Source organism: Balearica regulorum, chromosome 8, assembly GCF_011004875.1.
Source record: "Balearica regulorum gibbericeps isolate bBalReg1 chromosome 8, bBalReg1.pri, whole genome shotgun sequence".
Classification (NCBI taxonomy): domain Eukaryota; kingdom Metazoa; phylum Chordata; class Aves; order Gruiformes; family Gruidae; genus Balearica; species Balearica regulorum.
In genome coordinates this window covers 25,556,978-25,581,246 of record NC_046191.1, presented here as the reverse complement: position 1 = coordinate 25,581,246, position 24,269 = coordinate 25,556,978, and the positions used below count along the sequence as shown (strand labels likewise).

The 24,269-nt window shown below is 37.5% G+C and overlaps 1 protein-coding gene across 1 annotated transcript; it reads right to left on the bottom strand.

Moving 5' to 3' along the window:
- Positions 1-315: 315 nt before the first annotated feature.
- On the bottom strand, positions 316-23,073 carry ASPM (assembly factor for spindle microtubules). Its single transcript, XM_075760150.1, has 21 exons — positions 22,638-23,073; positions 20,839-20,982; positions 19,117-20,476; positions 17,176-17,277; positions 16,261-16,407; positions 15,152-15,397; positions 14,930-14,997; positions 14,238-14,379; positions 14,029-14,159; positions 13,144-13,319; positions 12,901-13,046; positions 12,737-12,822; positions 11,163-11,381; positions 10,023-10,239; positions 9,791-9,936; positions 9,560-9,688; positions 8,635-8,829; positions 3,195-7,820; positions 1,995-2,144; positions 1,532-1,698; positions 316-601 (listed from the first exon to the last, which is right to left on the bottom strand). The coding sequence occupies exons 1-21, from the start codon at positions 22,938-22,940 to the stop codon at positions 349-351; spliced, it is 9,153 nt and encodes a 3,050-aa protein (XP_075616265.1). The 5' UTR covers positions 22,941-23,073; the 3' UTR covers positions 316-348.
- Positions 23,074-24,269: the final 1,196 nt, after the last annotated feature.

Here is a 24,269-nt window from a genome sequence, read left to right as displayed (position 1 = left end):
TTTTCCATCATAAGAAAAAGTACAAAAATAAAATATGAAATACAAAGCAAACTCATGCAGTACTGGTTTATATAAAAATGCACTTTCACAATTTGGAAGGTCTTTTCCCTTACCTAAACAGTGTCAAAATATGGGCAATTTAACTTAATCCTTTGTAAGCAATAAAGCCAGCAGAAAATTTTACTATTTATCTTGTTATCAGTATAGACAAGGGTAATTCAACAATTGGAACTGTTCAAAAACAAGAATCAACCTTGCTGCTCAAAGCAAAAAGGAAATTTAGTATTTTGGAGATTGAACAGTTTTGAATTGAACAATCTTTGTTCTGGCTCCACTTTTTTTTTTCTTCTATACTTCTGCATGTTGATGACAAAAATCACTCAAGTACATTGAAAATGTTTGAAACAACCATGACGTAGCAGAGTGCAATTGAAAACATACCTTTCTTAAAAGTCTTCTAGCCCTGTACTGTCTATATGCCAACTGAATCTTAACTGCAGCATTCTTAGTTGCCAGAAACTGATGTTGAATCATCCGTGCAGTAAGGGTTGCTCTCCACCTTCTTTGAATGGTAAGTGCACAGAACTTCATTTTCAAAAACCTAACATGAAAATGTATCTTTGTTTTTTGTTTTTTCCCAAAAGTTGAAAACACTTGCATTTTTAAAGTAAGAATACAGTGAAGATTTACAAAATTAAATTAAAAGGTAGATATTGTGAAAGCAGAGTTGTTATCAACTAAATCTTGGAACACTAGAGCAAGGGGATAGCCAGCAATGCTGGCAGAAAGACTAGTTTAAAACAGAAGATACTTTCTGTATTCCCACAGTAGGTACTTCCAGAACTTGCTGCCAAAGGAGGTTGGGGAGGGAGATGGCAGTTTAAAAGGCATGAGACAAACTGACATATAATAGTCCATAAAAGAATAATAAAGGGAATAGGCAAGCATGTACGTTCTAGCATCCATAATCTAACAAGCATGGATGCTGAGGGAGGACCTTAGAAAGCAGTCAGGTTAACGTACTCTCCCTAAACAGCATCTTCCACTACTACTGGCAGAGGACAGAGCTCTGAATAAGCTATCAGGCTGATCTAGTAGAGCTTTTATTGTAAAACCATCTCACAGCAAAATAAACACAAACTAGTTTAACTATTCCATTATGCATTATAATGAAAAAGCTTTTCATCCTATTAGTTTTATGCTGGAATTTTAACAACATCCAGAACATCCTTCCTGTAAAAAAAAAAGATAAGTGAAAAAAAGATCAAGGCCTACTCTTTCCAGATCCCCAATATGCAAATTTAAGTTTGTGAGGTAGCTTCCAATCCAGAAAAATATTTAAACATAAGAAAAATCTTGTGCAAAAGAATAATTCCACCTGCATCAAAAGGATTATGTTCATGCACGTTACATACATGCTGCAGGGCCAGAGCCTGAGAATCTCTAGGGATTTGCCAGAGTGCAAAGCAGTACTAAATAATATCATAAAAACTTTGAAAAGTAGAGACATTCATATAAAATTCAGTATTACCAGGTCCGCTGTTGTTTTGTTTTGAAGTGACTCTGAATAACACGTATAGCTTTTACCACAGCTGCATACTCTTTTCGTGCTCTGCAGCCTCGAAACCAGGCTTGAATTACTTGTGCTGCTCTGATTTTGTTAACCCACTGCCTGGCTTTATATCCTCTGTATGATGCCTATGAGATATATGAAGAAAAAAAAAAAAAAAAAGAAATTCAAAACTTTATTTTCTTGTTGTTTAATGGAACAAACAAAATTAAAAGGAAAAAAGTCACATTAGCATGAAAAGCTTTTAGGATTATATCTCTACAGTATTACAAATATGTAATTTCTCACATCTGGAAGATGTTTTCTAAAGCAAGTGAAACACCACAAATGCCACTCTCTAATGTCTGTAAAAATAATCATGTCATGAAGAAATACAAGAGATCCAAAACCCCAAAAAACAACAAAAAACACCTTCTGGGATTACCTGAATTCTAATGGCAGCTCTTTTCATTTGATGGTATCTTTGTTGTTCAATATTTCGCATCTGATGGGCTCTGTAGTGCTGCTGTATTAATACAGCAGAAAACTTGCACTGAAGGTATTTCTGTCTCTGACTAAATCCACGGAAAAATGCCTTAAAAGATATAATCACAGAATATTTCACCACTTGCATGGTATTGACTGGGAAGACATTTGCATATTTCTAAGTACAGTTATACTCACTGGCTTAAAAGAAAAACAACAATATAAGTAAATATATTTCTGATTTCCCAATTAATTCTTTTTTTCTACCTTTTAAGCAAAGTTATCATGCTTACATTGTTCAGGATATATAAATTAAAGATTCAGAAAATAACTAAGAAGCTGCCACTTCCCCCTACAATACATGGAGGTGAGGAAGGCACACCTGTTTTCTTACATGTTAAGTACAGCACGGGCTCTCCAACAAGATAGTAATAGCAACCTAAGAAATTCTTATGAGAGATTATTTATTTCCCTTTCTTCCCTGATTTGGGGGGAAAAAAATCCTTTTATTCCAATAACATCCTGAAGAGAACCCCCTTCCCTTAGGGTAAAATAACTAAGGCCACCACAGGAAGTCACTTAAAGCTTCTCCCAGAAGAAAAAGAAAGAGAAAAGTGTACTCCCACTACATACAAATCATAATTAATATAAAGAAGGAAATATACTTATCTCCTTCACCCTCAAAAAAAAAAAAAATATTGAAAAAGCACTTCAGAGTAACTAGTCTTCTGAGCCTCTTGGAACTCAAACTAGATAGATATTTAGCTTGCTACGTGGAGTAAATATTTACATACAAGTATTTACACAAGTGAAAGCCAGTTAGGACAAAAATATTTCTAAAAGAACCACAGAAACACATATAAGTATCAAAACTCATTTGAAGTAGTAAAATTCTAAGGAAAAAACAAGAAAAAGGGAATGTTACTTTTTGAGTACCTCAGCAAGGAAAGACAAAACAGACCTGAACCAAGACTCATTTCTGTGCACTGTGGTAGTAAGCTTTATATACCTGCCATGTAGTATACTTCAGAAATTGATACTACTTTAACAAGTAGCTTTAAACTGTTGTTTGCAACAGCAATAATCTTAAAAAGCCCACAAAAGAAAAAAAGTAACCAAACCCCACACCCCAAAACCCACTACTTTACATCAAAAGTACCTGAATTTTTATTGTGCTTTCTTTAATTTTGTGAAACCTCCTCTTTTCAATGAATCCTCTCACTCTAGCCTGCACAATGATAATGTTCCTCCGGGTCTGCAAGTAAGTTGTTCTCTGGTATTTCACAGTCAAGTGGGATCGGTAGTATCGTTGTAAGACAAGTGCTGCTTTTTTATAGCTTGTATACTGTGATTTAGTTTTACGCATTAAGTAATAGGCTCGTAACGTAATAGCTGCTCTTCTAAATTGAATAAATTTTCTACGCTGCACAGCCATCTGAAGAAAAGACTGAATCTTTCTTGCAGCTCGTATTTGTCTTGCTGTTTTTCTTGCTTTCATACCACGGAAGGCAGACTGAATAATTACTACTGCTTGTCTCTGAGCAGAATACTCTGCTTTCTGTAAACGAGCCCTGTGACACGCTCTGTACCACCTCTGAATAGCAACTGCTGAACTCTGAATCAATTTATAGCGAGTCCTCGTTCTTTGGCATCGGAACATAGACTGGATCGTTATTGCTGCTGCTTTCTTTTCAAGAAAACGCCTCCTCTCTACACGCATTTGTAAGAATGATTGTATACACTGGGCAGCAACATTGGTTTTGTACAAGTGCCTAGCTTTTTTAGCACGGAAAGCGGATTGAAGGCAAATGACAGCCTTTTTTATTTTTGCATAATTTTCCATGTCAGTGTCTTTTGCCATTTTGGCTCTGAACCTTTGCTGTATTACTCTGACAGCCCAGCACAACTGTGTGTAATATCTATGTTGTACGTACATGCGATAACTAGACTGTATTACAATTGCTGAAGCATGCATGATTTTCAGTTTCTGTCGTTCCCTCATGCCTCTATATGATGCTTGAATAACAAGAGCAGAATTCTTCATCGTCAGATATTTCTTTCGTTGATTCTTTCCTTTAATGTGGGATCGATAGTAGTTCTGTATAATAATAGCTGCAGTTCTCTTATTTTGATAGGACCTCCTATTCCTGTACATTTTGTAGGCTGACTGTATTGTACTAGCAGCTAAATGCATATGCTCAATACTCTTCCGCACTCTGATACCTCTGTACACAGCCTGTATATGAATAGTTGCTCTGCGAAGAGAAAGGTACTCCAAAGCATGCTGTCTTGACAGAATCAAAGCTCTGTATCTTCTCTGAAAGACAAGAGCAGCTGCCTTAAGAGAGAGGTATCTTTGACGTTCTCTAAAAGCTTTAAAATTTTTCTGAACAACAATAGCAGCACAGTGCGTTTCTTGGTGGTGTTTTCTTGCCTGCATGACTCGAAAAGCCTTCTGAATACGGGTTGCCGCTTTCTTTAATGAAACATAATGCTGTACTGCAATTTTCTTCAGGTTATTGGCTCTGTATCTCCTCTGTATTAGCTGGGTTGCCCACAGAACTTTTCTGTAATGGCGGTACTCCCTATACATTCGGTAGTTTCTCTGTATCATAAGAGCTGCCTCATGTCTTTTCTTCAGGAAGGATCTTGTTTTCATTCCTCTCCAGGCAGCCTGAAGAACTATAACAGCATTGTACAGTTTTAAGTATATTTCTCTCACACACTTCCCTTCCCTGTAAGCACGATACCGTTGCTGTATGATTATTGAAGCAAGCCTGACAGCTTGATAAGAAATGTAAGTTTTACGCATTCTTAATGTTGCTTGAATAACCGTAGCAGCTTGATGCATCTGCTGCATTCTTTTCCTTACCACAAAGCCTCTATAAGCAGACTGTATGATAACAGCAGCATTAAGGAAAGAGAGATATTTTTGTCGTTGAATTTTTGCTAGTTTTGTCGCTCTGTATTTCCTCTGAATTACAATAGCAGCTGTTTTAATGGAAAGAAAATGTTTTCTTTTAAGAAAAGTTCTAAATCTTCTTTGAATAAGCTCAGCTGATTCACTCATAGTTCTTAGAAGTCTTCTTGCTTTCATACCACGGAATGCAGCCTGGATACGAAGCACAGCAGTTTTCATAACCATATAGTTGTGAACTTGTGTATCTCGCTCCTTACAAGCACGGAACCACCGCTGAATCCGCCTGATTGCCAGCAACAGTTTTCTGTAATCCCTCTGTTGGTTGTGCATCCGATAATAAGACTGTATTATTGCTGCCGACTGATGCATAGTTTTTACATATCGTCGGACCTTCATGCCTCTGCAAGCAGCCTGAAGGATAATGATAGACTTCTTTAGCTCCAAGTACTTTTCACGTTGTACTTTGCCTAAACAAAATGCTCTATATTGTCTTTGAATTATAATTGCTGCCATTCTCATTGCCTGATATTTTATGCTCATGCGATGCATCTTAAACGTGGCTTGGATACAAATAGCTGCTTGATGCATACAGACAATTTGTTGTCTTACTCTTACACCTCTGTAAATTGCCTGCATTTTGACTGTGGCTTCTTTTAGTAACAAATATTTCTGCTTTTGACATTTAGCATGAAAAATTGCACGATAACGCCTTTGAACTACTACAGCTGCAGATCTAAGTCTTTCAAAGTCCTTTTTGACCAGGTAAGATTTGAACGCAGCTTGTATAGTTGTAGCAGCTTTGTTTAGTTTGTTCAATTGTTTCCTCACAATCATCCCACGGTAAGCAGACTGCAAGACTAACACAGCTCCCTTTGTTTTTAGGTAAACTGCCCGTTGGGTTTTTTTCATACAGTAAGCTCTGAAGTACTTCTGAATCACTAAAGTGGCTTGTCTTAGTTTCTTATATTTTAGTTGATTTACGTGCATTCTGTAATAGGACTGAATAATTGTTGCAAGATTATGTTTCTTTTGAATTGTTTTTCTCACAGTTTTCCCCCTCCATGTTGCCTGAAGACGCACTACAGAGTTACGCAGCTGAACATATTCTTGCCGTTGTTTCTGGCCTATAACACTGGCTCTGTAATGCTTCTGGATAGTTAGCACAGAATGGTTCATAAGTTTGAATTTTTTCAGAGCCATGAATTTTCTGAAGACAGACTGTATCTTAGTAGCAGCAACACATTGTCTTCGAATCTGCTTTCGAACCTTCCAGCCACGAAAAGCTGCTTGTAAAGAAAGCACTGCTGCTCTTGTCATTAAGAAGTTCAGTCTTTGCCTGTTACCAGTCTTACAAGTTCGGTACCACCTCTGAATCACAATGGAGGCCTGAACCATTGCCTTATATTTCATTCTTGCAGCATGAGCTCTAAAAGCAGTCTGAATTTTAATAGCAGCTCTATATTCAAGTCTAAGGCTTTTGCGTGCTTTACAACCCCTGTAGGCTGCCTGTAAGCACACAGCTGCTTTTTTAACTTGTAAGAACTCGTGCCTGTGACACAGTTGCTTTTTGTATGCACGATAATGGTTTTGAATGACAACAGCAGCACTACAGATGTTTAAATAACGTTGCCTGTCCCTTCTCATTCTGTAGCATGCCTGGAGAAATACTGCAGTCTCCCTCCACCTTTGTACTTGTTTCCTGACAAGATAGCCTCGAACTACAGCTTGAATTCTTATGCAAGCTGCCTTCAATCTCCTATAACCTTCTTTCAGTTGAAGAGTGTATCTATGAGACCGATACCTTCGCTGGACATAAAGCGTTGCCTCCCTTAGTGCACAATAACGCTTATGGGCTTGCCTCATCTTTACAAGAGCTTGCATCTTCACTGTCGCATCTTTCAAGTTTTTAAATCTCTTCCGGACAATATAAGCACGGTAGCTTGACTGAATTTTTATCACAGATCTCAATTTGTGAGCCTCTTTCCTAGCTTCCATTCCTCTGTAGGCAGACTGTAGGACAATAGCAGCCAGACGCATCCTCTGGAAAGAAGCGGCTGCTTTTTTAGAAGTGACATGTGCCCTATACCAAGTTTGAATTACAGAAGCAGCATTTTTAATCGCTTTGTATCTTTTCACTTGTTGGTATTTTCTCACATGTGACTGCAATGTAGTAACAGACTTTTTTAAGCGTAGAAACCTTAGTTTCTCTTTTTTCATTCTCCACAGTGATTGAATAACACAAATTGCTTTTGTTTGTCTGTATAGTTTACGTGCTTTCATTCCTCTAAAAGCAGCTTGGAGGACTATCGCTGCTGCACGCTTTTGCAAGTAGTACTCTCTTTCAACTTTTCCTTTTTTATAAGCTCTGTAATACTGCTGAATTGTCACTATTTTTGCCCTGTGTTCCTGGTAAATATGTCTAGCCAGCTGACACCTGTACCAAGCCTGAATCTTGATAACACTTTGCTTAATATGTAGATACCGCTTCAGATCTCTGTGCATCCTATACCAAGACTGTACGACAAGGGCAGCCCTGTTTCTTTTAGCCAGTTTTGAAGATTGCCATTTTTGGAAATAAGTCTGAAGAACTAAAGTAGCTTTAGTTTTCTGTTGAATTTTGTATTTTCTCCATCTCCTGAATGCAGACTGAATAGTAAGCACTGAAGATTTTAAGATTTCATATCTTTGCCGATCTTTTTTTGCCAACTTAGATGCACGCAGATGACTCTGAATTGTAACAGCAGCCCAAACAATTCGTTTATATGCAGCAACAGCCTTCACCATCCTTATCCTTGCTTGTACAAAGATAACATAGTGCCTTAGCTGTAAAAATCTTTTCCTAGCAGAGTATCTCCTCCAATAAGCCTGCAGGAAAAAGCAGAAAATTTAGTATTTTCATCATGCTATCTTGAGTTAAGCCTAAATTTGAGAACTACCGACCACAGACTTTTCAAGACTTCTTTAATCCTACTTAATACCTAGGAAGAGAAGACCAGATATCTTACATTTAAAAAAAAAAAAAGAAAAAAAAAAAGGCCACACAAAAGCTAAATGCTTGAATCATTGCTTTTTTAAAGCATTTTCAATTCTAAGGAAAAGCTAAAATTGCCCTGGCAACAAGAGATTCCCTTTTAAACTATAAGTCAGTGATTCTTTAATCTCCATTCCAAAAAAGTCTTAAGAATGTAATATCTAGCTTTGGGCAATAGTAGGGAAAGTATCTTGAGAAACCGAATTAACTGTCCAACAACCAATTGTTAACTAATGCCTGCCATTCTGAACGTGCCCACCACAGGTGTCATAACACTAGGAGAGTTTTGGTTTTGTTTGTTTGTTGTTTTGTGTTTGTTTTTTTTAAAAGCTTCTTCAGTAATGTTCAGCAGCTGCAAAGAGGAAAGCCAACACAATCTGATCAGTCCTTAAATTGACTGGTTTAAGGCCCAGTGTTTTAATGTTTATGGTATACCAAAATATTCACTAATTGTCAAATTAATAGCTCGTTACCATTACTCTCTTCAGAGAGAAAGTTACCAAAACATATGAAAAAGGAGTGTGGAAGTATTACATTTTCAATAAGTTATCAGTTGCTGCAAACAGAAAAAATGACCCTGAGCAAGCCTTTTTCTTACAGGTTTCAGAGGGTTTCATTGCTCTGTAATCTCACTTTAGATTGTACTACCTGAATGACTGTGGCAGATTTACTTCTGGCTTCCTCCAGTTTTGTCTTTTGCAGATTTAAAAAAATAGTCCTGGCTAAGTATCTTCTCCAGTGCTTCTGGATGAAAACTGCTGCATTCACTTTCTTCAGGATGCGTTGACGAGACAAGAAGTTTATTGCAGATTTTTGAATTATCCAAGCAGCTCTGTCTCTTTCCTATAAAAAAATGAATTTGCACTGAAGAGTTAGGACTGGAATTTTCATTCAAATTTTTGGTGTATTAAAATAACTATGTCATAAAAATTAGGCTTGTTGATGAAAAATATGTACGTAACTATAACCTCTGCCCCCTTCCACATCAGAGGTTCTTAGAATATTTCACTTGAACACTGTGCCAACATCAAATAATAAGTACCTCAGACACAATGGAGGCATTTATCAACCTCAATGGTGTCATAGTTTGAAAATCATCACAAGATCTGGTATCACTACCAGAAAAAGAAGAAACAAAAAATCAGAACTCACACAACTCAACTCAAAACACTGGTGCAGCTTAGCTCCTGAACAAAAATACTAAATTCATGCAGAAGTCTACTCTTTTCATCTTGTAGACATTATTAGGAATTAAAAATTAACTAGTCTCTTTTTGTTTTAAGGAAGCAGTGCAATATTTTATAGTTGAAATATTGGGAAAAAGGCTTAAAGGGTGACATGCTCTAATCAACACACAAAAGAAAGAACAGTAGCCTTTGAACAACTGTATTTCAGAATAGTCTTAAACAAAAGTGCTTTTTAGCAGATTACACCAAGGCAGCCATAGATTTTGATACTAAAAATGGTACTCATTAATTTAGATGCCAATATTATTCCAATAAACTTGTATACTCCAAACAGTGAATTTATATTCTCTATATAGTATTTCTCAAAGTCAAAAGAGAAAGAGTACCTGAGAAAGCTTCAGTTCTCTTTTCAGTCTATAATTCCTCCAAGCAGACTGAATTAATCGAGCAGCTCGAGTTTCTTGCCGAAGATCTAGAAGCCGCGAACACAGAAATGATACATAGGTAATGACAACCTATATAAAAACAAAACACAGCAAGTTAAGGGCTATACAGAAGAGCAGTACACATTCACAGGACAGCAGAACATGTTTACATCAACTCTGAAGACATCTTACCTTCTCATCAGGAATTGTATTTGACATGTCTGAGTGATGAATCATTGCTGGTATTCCACCTAGGTCAGAAACTGCAGCATTGATGAGCTGAAAGTTTTTCCTTTCATTGTCCAAGAGTTCCTTGTATAGGACTGAGGCAGTTACAGCTTTGCAAAGAGAAAATGTTTGTCAAACCAAATTGTGAATAAAACAAACAGATTTAACATGAATTTCTGTGCATCAAATAACTCACTTTGGTCAACCATTCCTTCCATAACATTTAGAGAAGTATCAGATTCTGAAGAGGACGAGGAGGAAGAGTTTAGTCCCACTGTATGAGTTCTTGAGCATTCTACTGTTTGAGTGGTACGCTGGCACACAGCTTCCAAAGGCACGTAACATGGATGATAATGATGAATCAAATGACATAGTACTCTACCATCTGAGAAACACACTGTGAAATTTTCCACCTGTTAAATAAAACACAGTAGGATACAAGTTCCTTGAATTTTTGTTACCAGTTAATTGGTATAAACTGGAAATAGAAATTTGTTATCTTGTACCTTTGAAAGTGACCAAGTGCAAATTTTTGAAGGAAAAAAAAAAAAGAAAATAGTGCTTCCTTTGAACATTCATTGTACATACAGTAGTACATACAGTACATACACTGTCACATACAGCTGTGAGAAACCAGCAACAAAGATGTGTGAATCACTATACAGTGAATCTTCAAGGGAAACGCTTAAGAAACCAAAAGGAAAGCAATCTTTCTATGGAAGGATCCCAAATAAACTTTCTATAGATACCTTTAAACTAGGTATTCAGTGCAGAAATAAGCTTTGAACTTGCATCAGTCTGAAGTGCTCTATCTTGCCTTGAGAAAAAATACCAGGTGTGACTGTATTCTGACCAGAAACGAGTCTCTGAACAGGGCTTCTCTTCTTGGAAGGAACAAACATGTCCCTTCTAAACAAACATCTCTCTGAGGAGAGGGATCCCCTTTATCCCAAACGTTAGTTTAATTCTTACGTTTCCTATAAATGGTGAAAATTTTATGCAGAAATACTTTTAGGATGAATGCTCATTAAAAAAACCCTCCAATAACCCCATATTTCAGCAAAAATGTTATATTTTTAAAAGGTATTTTTATGCATAGGGCTGACTGGAAGGGGAGATTCCTTTGCTCAAATTTGTTTAAAAAGAGCTGCAGCTAAACCCACAGAAAGACGATTATTTCAAATCAGATTAAACAATGTCCAGAAGGATATTTAAAACTAATTACTATTGGCTGCTATTACATATTTGATAGTTTGAAGAATTCTGCTCTATAAAGAATAGGCATTCTTATGACAGCAAAGGAGGTATTTGCTGAAACATACACAAAACTCTTTACCTTGATATTGTAAAATTCACAAACAGCATTAACCCATGCCATCAGCAGCTTCACATTTTCACTGTAACATTGAGGTAAGGAGTTACTGCTGTTATCTTCTTGTGCTCTACAACCATGTGGAAAAGTCTTGAGAGCACCCCATTGCGTTTTTCTCTTGTGTGTATTCTTTAAAAACTCAATTTCTTCTTTTAACTGTTCCACATTAAGAAAAACATCCACCTATTAGGAAGACAAAAAGATTTATGTCACCAGCAGTCTGACATGTCATGCATTATAGCTGCTGGATACAGAGGCTTTAGATATGGCATTTTAAAAAACTACTCTCACTACTTAGCAGTACCTGCCACACTGAATTAGTAGTGGATAATCTGGACTTGCCAGCATAGACAGCAGTGTCTACTACCAACTGCTTCAGATAAAAGAACCTAAACTCACACTGTTCTGTGTAAAACAGTTACTTCATTAGTTAATAGTTGGGGGGAAATGGAAATTCCCTGAAACAGCTTGTGTAATTTCACCACATTTTCAGAAGGAACAACAATTTCAGAGTCTTGCCTGCATTTCTACTGAGTCTATATGCCACTCCTCCTCATTTAAGGGATTCTGAGAGGACCTGTGCTACTGTTCTGATGCTGTGAAAAGATTTGGAGAACAAGTAGCATATCCACTGGGCTTGGATGAAGCCACTGCTCACTGAAATTATTTCTTTAATCAACAGCAATGCAACTGTTCCACATGCATCAGGAGAACTAACTGGAGGAAGGTAACTACTCAATACTGTAACAGTAGTTAAGAAAATAGGTACATTTGATTATTATATTCTTCTGACTCTCTGATAGTTCTGTGGCTTTAGTCTCTGAAATTCTTGCTTTAGATATAGTTAATTATACTTATATTCCTGACTACTTAGTGGTGAAATTCCACCTCAACTTGTATCTGATTTTACCTTTCATACTTTATGTTCTCTCCAACTGGATTTTTCAGCTGGATACTTATTTTCAAAAGACTATCTGACTCAAATTAACTCTTAAAACAGTCTTTAAAAAACCTATTTTTGTTTCCTCTACTAATTTTTTCCAGCGACTTTGAAATACCATTGCAGTAATGCCTAAGAAATCTTCATCCTTACTTCAAGAATGTTTCTTCAGATTGACAGTTTCAGACAAGTGAAAAAAAAGTAGAAGAGCTATAGCTTCATCCTATAATTGTCTATCAGTGTAACCTCAAAACATCCTTTTCAGTTAGTAAGAGCTTACCAGCATTTTGAGACCAACATTATTTTATTTTTAATCAACAATTCTGTTGGCATACAGCCTAAATTCAAAAGTTACATTTTTTCCAAAAACTTTTACAAATGTATGTAAGAAAAAGCGCCATTAAAATTTAAACTGTATTGTTAGGAAACAGTTAGCAGATTTAAGTAGTTTGCATGGCACTTTGAACGTACAACACATATCATTACACAAGTCTAAAATCTGATTAGTAGAGGCTTTCACAGACAACAAATATTCCTGGAAGACTGGTATTTTCACTATCGCTCATTTGTAAATAACAACGAAGTAACTGAACAGTACCTGGAAGGCAAAGACAATTTTCCACAGGAGTGCTAATGTTCGTTCTCTGTGTCTATCCACAATATCCCTGGAGTCAATTGAAGCACCTACCAAACAAAAGAAGGAATTAAAGCATGCACTCATCCTCTGATGCACTCAGAGTAACCCTGACTTACAGGCCTTACCACTTTCATCTTTCAAGTGAATTCCTCTCTCTTTAAGGACATTAAGAACAATGTCAACATTATGTATCTTCTGTAGACGACTTATTGCAGGAACTCTCAGTTGTTTTGAAAGATTCCAGTTTTTGGTGAGAAGTTCCATTGTTCTCCTAATGAAGGGAATTTCACAGTTTAATGCCTTAGCTGAGCCCATATTAAGTATTAGATAAAAAAAAAATAGTTCAAAATAATTCTGTATCAACGCACACAAGACGAATGCCACATTGTAAGTCCACAGCCAGATTTGTTACAGCAAAATCAAATTCATCAAGTGGAGTCTGAACATGACAGACAGGTAGGCCTAAGAAACCAAGATGGCGGGAAAGGTCACCTTCACCACTCAGGAAGTCCCGAGAAAATGCAAGTAGAAGGTCTTTGCTAGCCTAAAAGAAGGAAAAAAAAAAAAAAAAAAAAAGATAATCTTAACTCTGCAATAATTATCAAGCAGAATACAGTTTTCATCCCTTGTCCTTCAAATTCCATTCCATATTTCCTTGCCTAATACTTAAATTGTTTTGTTTTTTTTTTTTAATTTATTTTTAGCCAGTTCATGCAGCTTTAATTTTCAGCATACCTGGCTACCATGTCACTGAAAGCACCATCAAATTCAGGAATACTTTTTTTCTCAGTCTGTTTGTCTACGTAGTACAAACTCAACAAAAGTGATTTTATTTGAACATAACATATTTGTTAATCAAAGCCTTTGTATGACAGACGTTGCATAGTCTTTCTTATCACTGCAAAATAACAGAAGAAAAACCAAAACAGAAGCCCATCAAACTGACTTACATTTTAAGATCAGCTTGCAGTATGCTAGAGTGGTATTTAAAAATAATGCAGAAGCTTAGCTTTACAGAGGGAAGCTGGATAATGCAAGATAATGGAGTCCTTCCTAAAGGACCAACACCTCAAAATTTTCTTGGGAATCCTCTTACGTGATCATGACATGATGTGTTGAGAATATTCATGCAAAAGACTGAACAGTCAAGGCTTGTTACAGAAAATACATAGTCATATTTAATACTAAAAAAAAATTCTGCATTGAGTCTTAAGACAATATTGGAGGGAGACATCAGATCACAGCTCTCTTACCTTGAACTCTGCGTCCTTACAAAAGAGGCAAGGGTCGTGCTCAATCATTCTGGACCGTTTGGCACAGTCCAGAAAGCAAACTAACAACAGCAATTTTTTCAGCGTGAATTTTGACAAAGCTTCTTCATGACCTACAAAGATTGAACCCATTAAGTGATAGTTCAAGAATGAAGTGCTGAAAACAACCTATTTTTAGAAGTTGTAGTTACCTTCTCGGTAAAGGTGAGGCACAGTGGGATGTCTGTATTCAGCTGCAATGTCAGGGTTCCAAAGCAAGCGATTGAGGATAAATATTGCTAAACCCATAACATCACTATTAGTCTCCAAAGCTATCAGTTCTCCATAAACAGTCTAATATGAAAGGAGGGGAAAAAAGCAGAGCCATTAGGAATTACCTTAAATATTATAAGGTATTTTTGAATAACATACGTTACTGAAATCCTGAAGTGGTAAGTGGTAATTAGTCTCTAAAAATCAATTGGTTTTTCGAATCAGTCACTGAAGGACAAAACCCAGGGAAATTTCAGAAGATCCAGTCTCATTTCAAAATACGTATGATCACCTGCATCTGAGGAATCAATCAGGAACTTCCTTAAGATAATCGCATTTTTCTCCAGTTTACTAAAGAGTGAAACTGATAAGAAATTGCAATTGTGTTATTGGCCAGGGAGTTAACTTCCACTTTCCTTGATTAAATATTTTCTTTTTCAATAAGGTAAGCACTTTTTTTAAAGCAAGTCTGTTGTAATAATTTAAGAGAGATGTAAACATGCTATAACTGAATTGAACCTACCCACATTAGTAAAACAGATGATACAAAGAAACTCGAAACATACCGTACTAAAACAAATTGCCAGATGTCCTTTAAACTTTGATTGTAGACCATAAATTCTGCACTTACCTCCAGACCTATACGCAGCCACAAAGGGTTGTAAGATAAAAGCCAGTTAAGAACTTTCTGCCTCTCTCCTGCAAGAGAACATCTTGTAAATATTACATCCAGCAAACAATTCATATTATAACAAAACTTACTATCAACTTTTAGATTAAATCAACTTACTGCATGCATAATCCTTTTTCTACTTATAAGCAATGAGAGGATGCAAAGTTTTTGTATTCTTACCTACATCTTTCCAGAGGTGTCTGTCTCTACGAACTAGCAAACGTCTAGTTTCAATCTCAACTTCCAGCTTCTTAATAGCTTTAACCATTGTTTCAGATGTAAACAAACGGCAAGCAGCTCGTCGTAACTTATTCAGCTTACGATGAGCTGTATAAGCTTTTAGAGATGCTTCATCTTTCGTTGGTGCTTTACGAACACTGGTTTTATGATGGTTCTCTTCTTCCAAGACAAGAGCAGCTGCATTTACTGTTTAAACACATACAAAAAGTATGCATTTACATCTCAAATAAAGGTAGTTTCTCCCACTTCATTTATTTTTTTCCTCTTTAAGTTCACATTTTGTTATTTTTCTTCTGACTAATGATTTTATCCCTCAGGAAGCTTATCAGCTGTTGTGCTAAACATATATTGTCAAGCACACATATACTGGTCCAATATTTAATAAAATACTTATTTCCTAAGTAAGCAGCGCTAGGAATTCAGTTAAGATCAATTGTACCATCTTCAATGTTTTAGAGTGAAACTAAAGATAGAAGAAAAAGTATATTAGCATTATTTTAGTAAAGTGACAACTATGTTTTCCAGCAGTTGGAGGGGGATTCCCCACTCAACACCCACTGAGGAGTGTTGCAGCCACACGGTCCAGTGTATATTTCTTGTTGCAGAGCACACTCCCAATTCAGGTGTGTGGTATGCTGTGCTTGGCATGAGCAAGCGTGCCATCCACACTTATCACAAGGGGAAAAATATGACTCTGAAAAGGGTTAGACGGTTATAAAATTCTGCTGGGATGGACAGCACTGTTTCAAACGTAAGAACTGCTTTTGATCTGTACTTTCTAGCATAACTGCCAATGAAGCACATTACCAGTGATTTGGTTTACAATTATCACCAGTATTCAGTCAAAGGCTGAAAAGGGAAACACAGCTGATACATGGAAATTAATACTCAAAAATCTACTCTTACCTGAGAGCTTAATGTTACACAAACTAGAATGACAAGTTGAGACTAGTGTTAAGCTAGTACTACTGTTCAATAATTATTAATAAAGTACCTTATATAATGATTAAGAACATTAAAAGACAAAGTGAAAATTCTTGTACTCTTACCTTGTGAGGTGTTTGCTTTTACACTGAAGTCATCAGGGGTAAGTACAAAATTCAACCACCAGGTGAAACCTCGTTGCTGCTTCTCCTTCCAATGTTCGTCATAAAACATGTTTTTAGCAGCAAAAGGCATTGGGTGTCTAGGGATGACTTAAAAGGAGAGAGGAAAAAAAAAAAAGAAAAAGAAGTAAGTCTCTGCAGTTCTTGAAATGTTTGATAACCAATGTACATTTCATTGTGGAAAGGATTAACCTTTGACACTCCATTTAGCACTATAGCAGAAAAAAAGCAGATTGTTAGACTCTTCAGTGACTTGCAGATCAGCCACCATTAAATAAATTTCAGTTACAAAACATGGATTAAGTTATTAAAGAAGTTATTAGAACAAAGACAAGATTTCTAGAACTCAGGCCATTCGCAATGCACATCTTGGGGCAACACCAAGTTGAGTTAGATTATATCCAGGAACAACTGTTTCATAGATGCACTTTTCTGATCATATCAACTAAGTATTATTAGTTCTGCAAAATTAGTATCTTTTTGGTAAGAAGTTTTCTCTTCTTAGATATTCTGTTGTTGTATTAAAATGTTATCAGATATGGAAGAGACATTTCACTGATAACCATCAGTCAGCTGGGCACACACCTGTAACGTAGCTTTTACATTACAGGCAAAACTGGAGGAAAGCAACACGTAGCTTCAGCTGGCCATATGTTGCAACCAGTTTTCTTATGAGCAGTCAAAATGGAACATGAAAAGTTACATATATTTTTCTACTAGATATTGTAGGTACAATCTTCTATTTCATCTCAGCTCTAACCAGTTGAGTCTTACCAATCACTAGCAGAACAGCAATTGTGACATTCAGTTCAGTGTTCTACTAAATGTTGTTTTACTAGATAACAGAAAGCTGCCTACCTGTTTTCAGTGGTTTCACAAACGTCAGGTGAGACTGGGCCAATCCAGGGATGGGTTTACTAATTCTGTTGGTGGTTTTAGGTACTTTCTGAAGTGAAGAACCTACAAACATTAACACACAAATATCAACAAGTATGTCAATGAAAGTTAAAGGTTCATATCTCTTATAAAGCACAGAACTAGAGTAATTGTCCATGAACCTGTACAAAATACCAATAATTTCCTGTTGATGGAAAAAGTTAAGCAAACCAGTTTAACTATAATTAAAAGGGAAAAATAGTTAACAGTAAATAAGTGCTACTGTATTTCACAGCTCTTCCATACACTAGGGAAATGTACTGTTTGCAATTCATTATCACATGGCTAGAAACACTAAGCTAATTGGTAAAAACACTCATTAGAACAGGTGAAATTGTGTATTCTATAAACATTTGGGGTAAGAAGCATGACTTTTTAGGGCTTGACTCACCATAGGCTTATTTCAGAGCAGCCTGACGTGTTCATTTAGGCATCAACGCGCTAGCTAATAACATATAGCAGTAGAAGAACTTAATAAGAGGGAAAAATGCAGATCTAGTCTTTCTGAACTCTCAATATGTAAAAATACACTTTTAGCACAATCATTTTGTTACTTTGACATCAAATGAACGATTAAAAGATTATGCTGTTGCAGATGTACTATAGTTGCTGCCTGATATCCCCTGACAAGATAGAGATCATAAATTACAGGCTGCACTCTCCTGCTTAGCTAAAGTAGTGTTTTCATAGAACGTCCACTTCTAGAAGTCATTCCAATCAATAAATTTTAAATATACTCTGATAATGTTTAATAAAGTTGGATCTCAAATAGATTAAATTAATGATGGGCATTTCAAATTAACTTTTAGTAGTGAAATACCATCTTTCTTTGTGAAGTCTAGAGATAACGCCTGTGCAATTAAAAAATAACAGGTTATATTTCTCAAGAAAAATTGTCAAGAAGAATATAACTCAAAGATGTCATCATTTTTGTGTTTCATGACAAGGATTAGAGAGACACCAAAGTAATTTTGGGCTCAGAGAATACTTCCTTGTCCAGCCCATCTATCCTTACCCTAATAGATGAATAGAAATAACCAGGTAGATAATACAGCTTTTCCGGCTGCACATTTACACTGTTAGTGTGTTATGTTTTTATGCAGACTATCTTAAAAAGCCTGAAATCAAAGTGCGTTACTGAAAGCCCCAAATCAAATCTAGATGGCAGAACAGATCATTTGAACTGAAAAAAGCAGCATATGTTATTTTGATCTGAAAGCCACGATGAATTTCTCCTGTTATTTAATTTGCAGAATCTTCATGCAGCCCCTACAATTTAACTGCTTCTTTCAGTTACAGACTGTCTCCTTTTTGTATTTAGAAAACGCAAAACACATTGAAACACAAGAAGTCAACTTCTGATCTTCAAGCTACAAAGTACTGGCAAACTATAAAGGCAGAAAGATCTACACAAGGCTGACAACAAGCTAATTACACGGCAAAAACTAGGCAGAGTGAATGAGAGTTGGGAACTACATATTTGAAAACAAGTGACAATAGCAATGGAGTCAAATATTCACAATGGTAAGTGTACGTATAACAGAAATCTCGTGCAGTGAGCAAGTTTCTAGTGAATTTGAATTACCTAACAACGGCTCTGCTCAAGAACTGTCAGATACTTTTCCTGTTACTGTCATTAACAAGTTTACAAAGGACTAAAGTAAATTTGAAGTCAGTTACATAACCAAAACTCTGACCTAGATTTCAAATTTTTTAAAATCCAGATATCTAAAAAATTGCAAAGGCTCACATTTCAGAGATATGAAATATTCCTGACTGTTGCTAGATAGTTCGGTTTGCTATACAAATTTCATAATCAAAAGCATCATACAGAAAGTGATAAATGAAGGAAATACTGCTCACCAGCTTTTTTCCTCTGTCCTACTCTCTCTCGGTTTGTGGGTTTGAAGGCTGATGGTCTCCTAGTAGCATGAGTTTTATTCTCCACACTAGATGTAAGAGTTCTTTTTCTTTCCACTTCTTCCACACACACTGGAGCTGTAACTCTACTATTTTCTACATATATTGCACTTTTCCTCTTACGACACAAAGAAGTTGATCCAGTAGGAGATGAATTTACTTTGTCATTGTGACACTTACTTTTAGCTGAAACGGGACCTGTAACTGGAAAGTGTTTTGTTATTTCTGGTTTTGTATGTACAGGCACCACATTAGCACATTCCATTATTGCTTTACTAAGGCATTTTTTAGATTTTGGCTGGAGAGTTTCCATTCTTTTTTCTTCAGCAGTATCTGGCTTATTTTTTATGACAGTGGCAGAAAGAACTGGACGCTTCTTTGGTTGCTCTCTCTGAGAAGAATTGTGAGTTTGAACTTCCTCTGTAGAAGGAAAACTGAAGTGATTTGCTTTGGGTTTGTCATAATGAAGTACCTGTGACTCCACATTATGCATCTCAAAGACTTCATTTAATTTGTGTTCTATATGAACATGCGTTCTTGTCTCTACATCTCCATTTTTTTTCAATTTTGAGGGTAGGAATTTCTTTACAACGTAAGTCTCTGTAGTAGACGATATTAAAGCTGCCTCAAGTTTAGGAGTCATTGATTGCTTATCTGACAAGCTGTCTTTCACAAATTGATCAGGTGACAGAATTGAAATAGGCTGCTCTATTATATCTATATCCACTTGATAATTGTCATTTACAAAAGAATCTGGACTTAAAAATCTCCTTGTACTTAAAACAGGCACAGATGCTGAGTGCTCTGGAGTGCAAACTGGAGAGAGTGTATGATGAAGAATTATTTCATCGTTTGAAATTTGTAGTTGTGCTAATCCAGGAGAACTGTATGTACTTTCAGATTTTAATTCACTGTGCTCATTAACACATTTCTTGACATTATAGCTGTCTATTTCAGGCAATAACTTCTCATTTACAGCAGCAGCAATATCTGAGAATGTAGTAGATCTTCTCATTGCAAGTGGTGTGCAAACAGTATTACGAGGTTCCTCTAGCATTGGTGAAATAGGAGATATAGGCAATTTATTTTCTGAGCCAACAAGAGAGTCATTTCCTGGGGATATACTGTTTTGCATTGTGTTCTGATTTTCACATGGCTGAAGTGGGCTTCTAAGTCTATCCATCCTCTGGGAAACTTGAAAGGTTTTATTAACATTTTTAACTTCTGAAGTACTTTTTTTAACTTTTATTGAAGTAGATGTTTCTGAAGAGTTTTTCTTTTTGATAGTATCCCAAAGACTCTTCTGAAAAAGAACCATAAATAAAAGTTATTTCTAAATACTTTTATGTGTAAAAGTGAACATTACTAGTATATTCATTCCAAGTCTAAAAATACTATTAAAAGAACACCTAGTCCAAAATTCACCATAAGTTAATTCCAGGTTTAAAACCAGCTTTTTTCATCATGTTTTAGTTTTAATCTGTAAGCTGTAATGTATCAGTACGTACTTTCCAACACAGCTAAAAAAAAGCGTGAAGACAATGGGCATTTCCACAGACAGCATCATTTATCAATTTTTAATTCTCCTTCATTGAATTTTCTACTAACAATATCTGTGTCAGCTATGCCAAAGTAATAGAAGACACATAATAAACACACACTCACCTTTTTTTTCAGAGGCTTCTCAGCAACACCCAGGATCACAGCTTGATGCTTTACAATGCCATTAATAACAAAAGTTACCAGTTCTCTGACTTTTCCTTCTTCTAATGGTGTCCATGTTACAGAAACAAAGATTCTTTGTCCTGACTATTGGAGAAAAAGAAATGTTTAATATCTTGCACTTAGGTACACATATGTAACATCAAAGACAAAGTAATCAAATCAAATGAGAAGCAGTATAAATGTTTAAACATCAATTTTTCCCTGACATGTAAACTTAAGCAGCCTCTGTTAATAATGTTGCCTTATTAAAAGGGATATAGCTCTTATTGAGGCTATAATGGAAAGCAAGCAAGAACACAGATAAACATAACACACAGTAGAAAGGACAAGATTTGAGTAAAGTTAAGTAGAAGAAATCACATAAATTTTTGCACATATTAACCAGGTAAGTCCTCTAAAGTAATTTAAAAAGAATTATAGTTGGACTAATAATCAGAGGTTAATTTTTAGGACCTTAGTTGAATCTAAATACAAGTGTCAATTTTTTCAGTCAAGTAACCTACAAAGATGAGATCTGACACACAAGTTCATTGAATAAAAATGAAGACACTGCAAATGAACAAGTAAGTCGTGGAGCTATGTATGATCTACTTAAAGATTCTTCATGCACAGTAACCTTTACTGAATCATTTTGGTGCTCCGCTGATATCAGTACTAACAGACCAAAGAATAGTTATGCCTCAGATAAAATCGAAAGGAGACTGTGAAAGTGACTGGTCTCTAGCATTTGGAGTTTCCCTCTCCTCCGGCATACAAACACAGAAACTAATTCAATATGTGCTTACTCAGTAAAGCTAGTCAACAACAATTAGTATTCATTAATTACTATAGGAAGCTGCTATTCAAATACTTCACAGCGAGAGTCCTGCCTGTTTTTATAAGCACATTATTACAAGAGATCTCCAGAGTTTCTTCCTCTCTTACAAAGCCTCCTGGGGAGTCCAGATGACCATAGGTACATGTTTGTCTAAACGGTTCTTTTAAAAATCGGCATTGATTGGATTAACCATACTTCATATTTCCATGGAAATCGTAAAGATTTATTCCCAGATTAAGCCTGCTTTGTTCTCTATTGTATTATTAGCTAACAGGCAGAACAATGAATCACTATCCTCTTCACAACAAGGTCTCTCACTCTTTTCCTAAACAGACGTCCTCCACCTTTTTGAGAGGTCACTTTTTAAACACCTCTTATTCTTCTGTCTCTGTCCTTAAAACCACATTCCCAGAAAACATATTTTTTCCACCTTGCCGCAAAAAAAAACCCCCAAACAATCCCTGTCAAGCGAGGATTTACTGCCATCGTAGCCCGTGACAGCCCCCAGGCCCCACGACCCCGAGAGGTCTAATCCCACCGTCTACAGCTCCAGGTCTTCCCCTTAACCGCGAAACAGGAACACAGCACCCACAAACACCACCCACAGCCGCGGCGCAGCTTTCGGGGTACCGGCTTCATCAAACCGTAGTACTACGCGTCCAGGTGACGCGCGACTTCTCCCATGGGAAGATTACGCCGCAAACCGGCAACGCTCCTCACGCTGGCGGAAGAGCTTTCTCTGCCACGAAAGAAGCAGCAGTTCAGGCAGGGAGCTGCCCGGCCCCCCCCTTCGCCTCCAGCCCTTGAAACCGCCCAGCAGCCCTGCCAGCAGGGCACGGCTCGGGAGCCCCTCCTGTGTCACACACTCATGCGCACCCACCCGCTCCCTGCCGCCGCTTCGCGGCCCCCCCCCGCCCGGTACCTGCACAGAAAAGCGGTGATGCTCAAGGCTGAAGCCCCTGGCAGAAGCCGGGAAGCGGTCGACGACCACCTCGGCGTCCTCCGCGTTGGGGTTGTCGATGCCCAGGAGGCGCGTGCGGGAGGCGCCGACGCGCAGGCTGCCGAAGCTGAGGAACGGCGGCCGCGAGAAGTGGCTCAGAACCAGCACGGCAGGGCCTTCGTCCGCGTCATCCTCACCCCGCCGCGCGGCCCAGCGCCGCCGCCTAGGACTAGCGACGGCGCTCGGCTCCCACGCCGCCGCTCCAGAGAAGAAACCTGCGGCCATGCCCGGGGCAGAACCCCGGAGCGGGACCGGCTTCAGCTCTCCACACAGCCAGAGCTCCGTCACCGCACCAACCGCCGCACCTCCGCCCGCCAGTTCAAACCCGGCGCCCCCGCCAATCCCCGCGCGGCCGGGCCCGCCCTGTCCCGCCTCCTCGCGTCTCCACCAATTAGCGCTGGGCGTTTTATTTAAACAGCCTGACGACGCCGGGGCAGGAGAGAGGCGCCACCACGCGGCGCGGGAGGGAGTGGCCCCGGCCCCCTCAGGCTTCCGAGTGCCCGGCGCGGAGCTGGGAACAGGACATGGCCTTAGGCTCAGCCTCGGGCAGCTTGAGGGACGCTTCGAAATCAAACCGAAGGAGTTAGCAAACACCCACGCTAAAAATAAAAAACAAACGCCCCCCCCCAAAAAAAGACTCCGACCAAAAAAAAACCCCAAAACACCAAACAAAGCCAAGTATTTTTCTAAATAAATTTAATTTACAAAATATTTTAAAATAAAAAGTAGAATGAGACACGCACAACTTGTGATGAAAAAAAAATTGCCTCATCTGTTTATCTTTCATGAGCTTTAAAACTGAAAGACATACAGAATAATACTGTGTTTCCATGCTGTTTAAAAAAAAGGGGGGGGAGGCAGAAATCAAATTTAGCACAAGCACCCCTGCAAGAAATCCTGTGAAGCAAGCAATGTTAAGACAAAAGAACTTTACTTTTCCATAACAAAATTACACATAGGACTGAGTACTTCTACATTTACAGTACACTTCCCAACTTTTCCTTACAGCAAAGAATTTCCCCTAAAAAGACAACTTTAAGTAAAGACTTCCATCTAAAATATCAACCTATACAGATCACATTTAAAACACATTATCTCATATACCAGTGACAAAATATTGAGTTTATTTCACCTTATTCTTTCATATAAAAGGACTAACATTTAAACATGATCAAAATGGTTATGGGGGATTTAAAAAAAATTACCATTGCTACCTTTAATCCATCAAATCCTTTTAAACCAAAACATTTCTTATGAATCATGAAAAAGATCCTTATGGGCTTAAGCAGAGTGACCGCCCTGCATTATATTCTGCCAGTGTCATTCTTCAATGCACACCCTGAAACAACCAAATCCCTACGAGATGATACTGTAGAAAAAGATCACCTGGGACAGCAGTCACAAGGACCTACAGATAAATGCACTCTACTTCCCTTAAGCTTCGGCCACATGGAGAACATGCAATCTGGATCAGTTATGCATGTATGCTCAATATAGAAAAAATTCACATCTTTTTTATTGTTTTCAGGAGGGGAAAAAGGTAATCTACAATAG

Coding starts and splice junctions, on each gene's coding strand:
- ASPM (XM_075760150.1), bottom strand. CDS start 22,940: ATGGCCGCAGGTTTCTTCTCTGGAGCGGCGGCGTGGGAGCCGAGCGCC. Junction 15,398..16,260: donor AAAAGCAAACACCTCACAAG/GTAAGAGTACAA, acceptor GTGTTTAAACAG/TAAATGCAGCTGCTCTTGTC. Junction 8,830..9,559: donor GAGAACTGAAGCTTTCTCAG/GTACTCTTTCTC, acceptor ATTTTTTTATAG/GAAAGAGACAGAGCTGCTTG.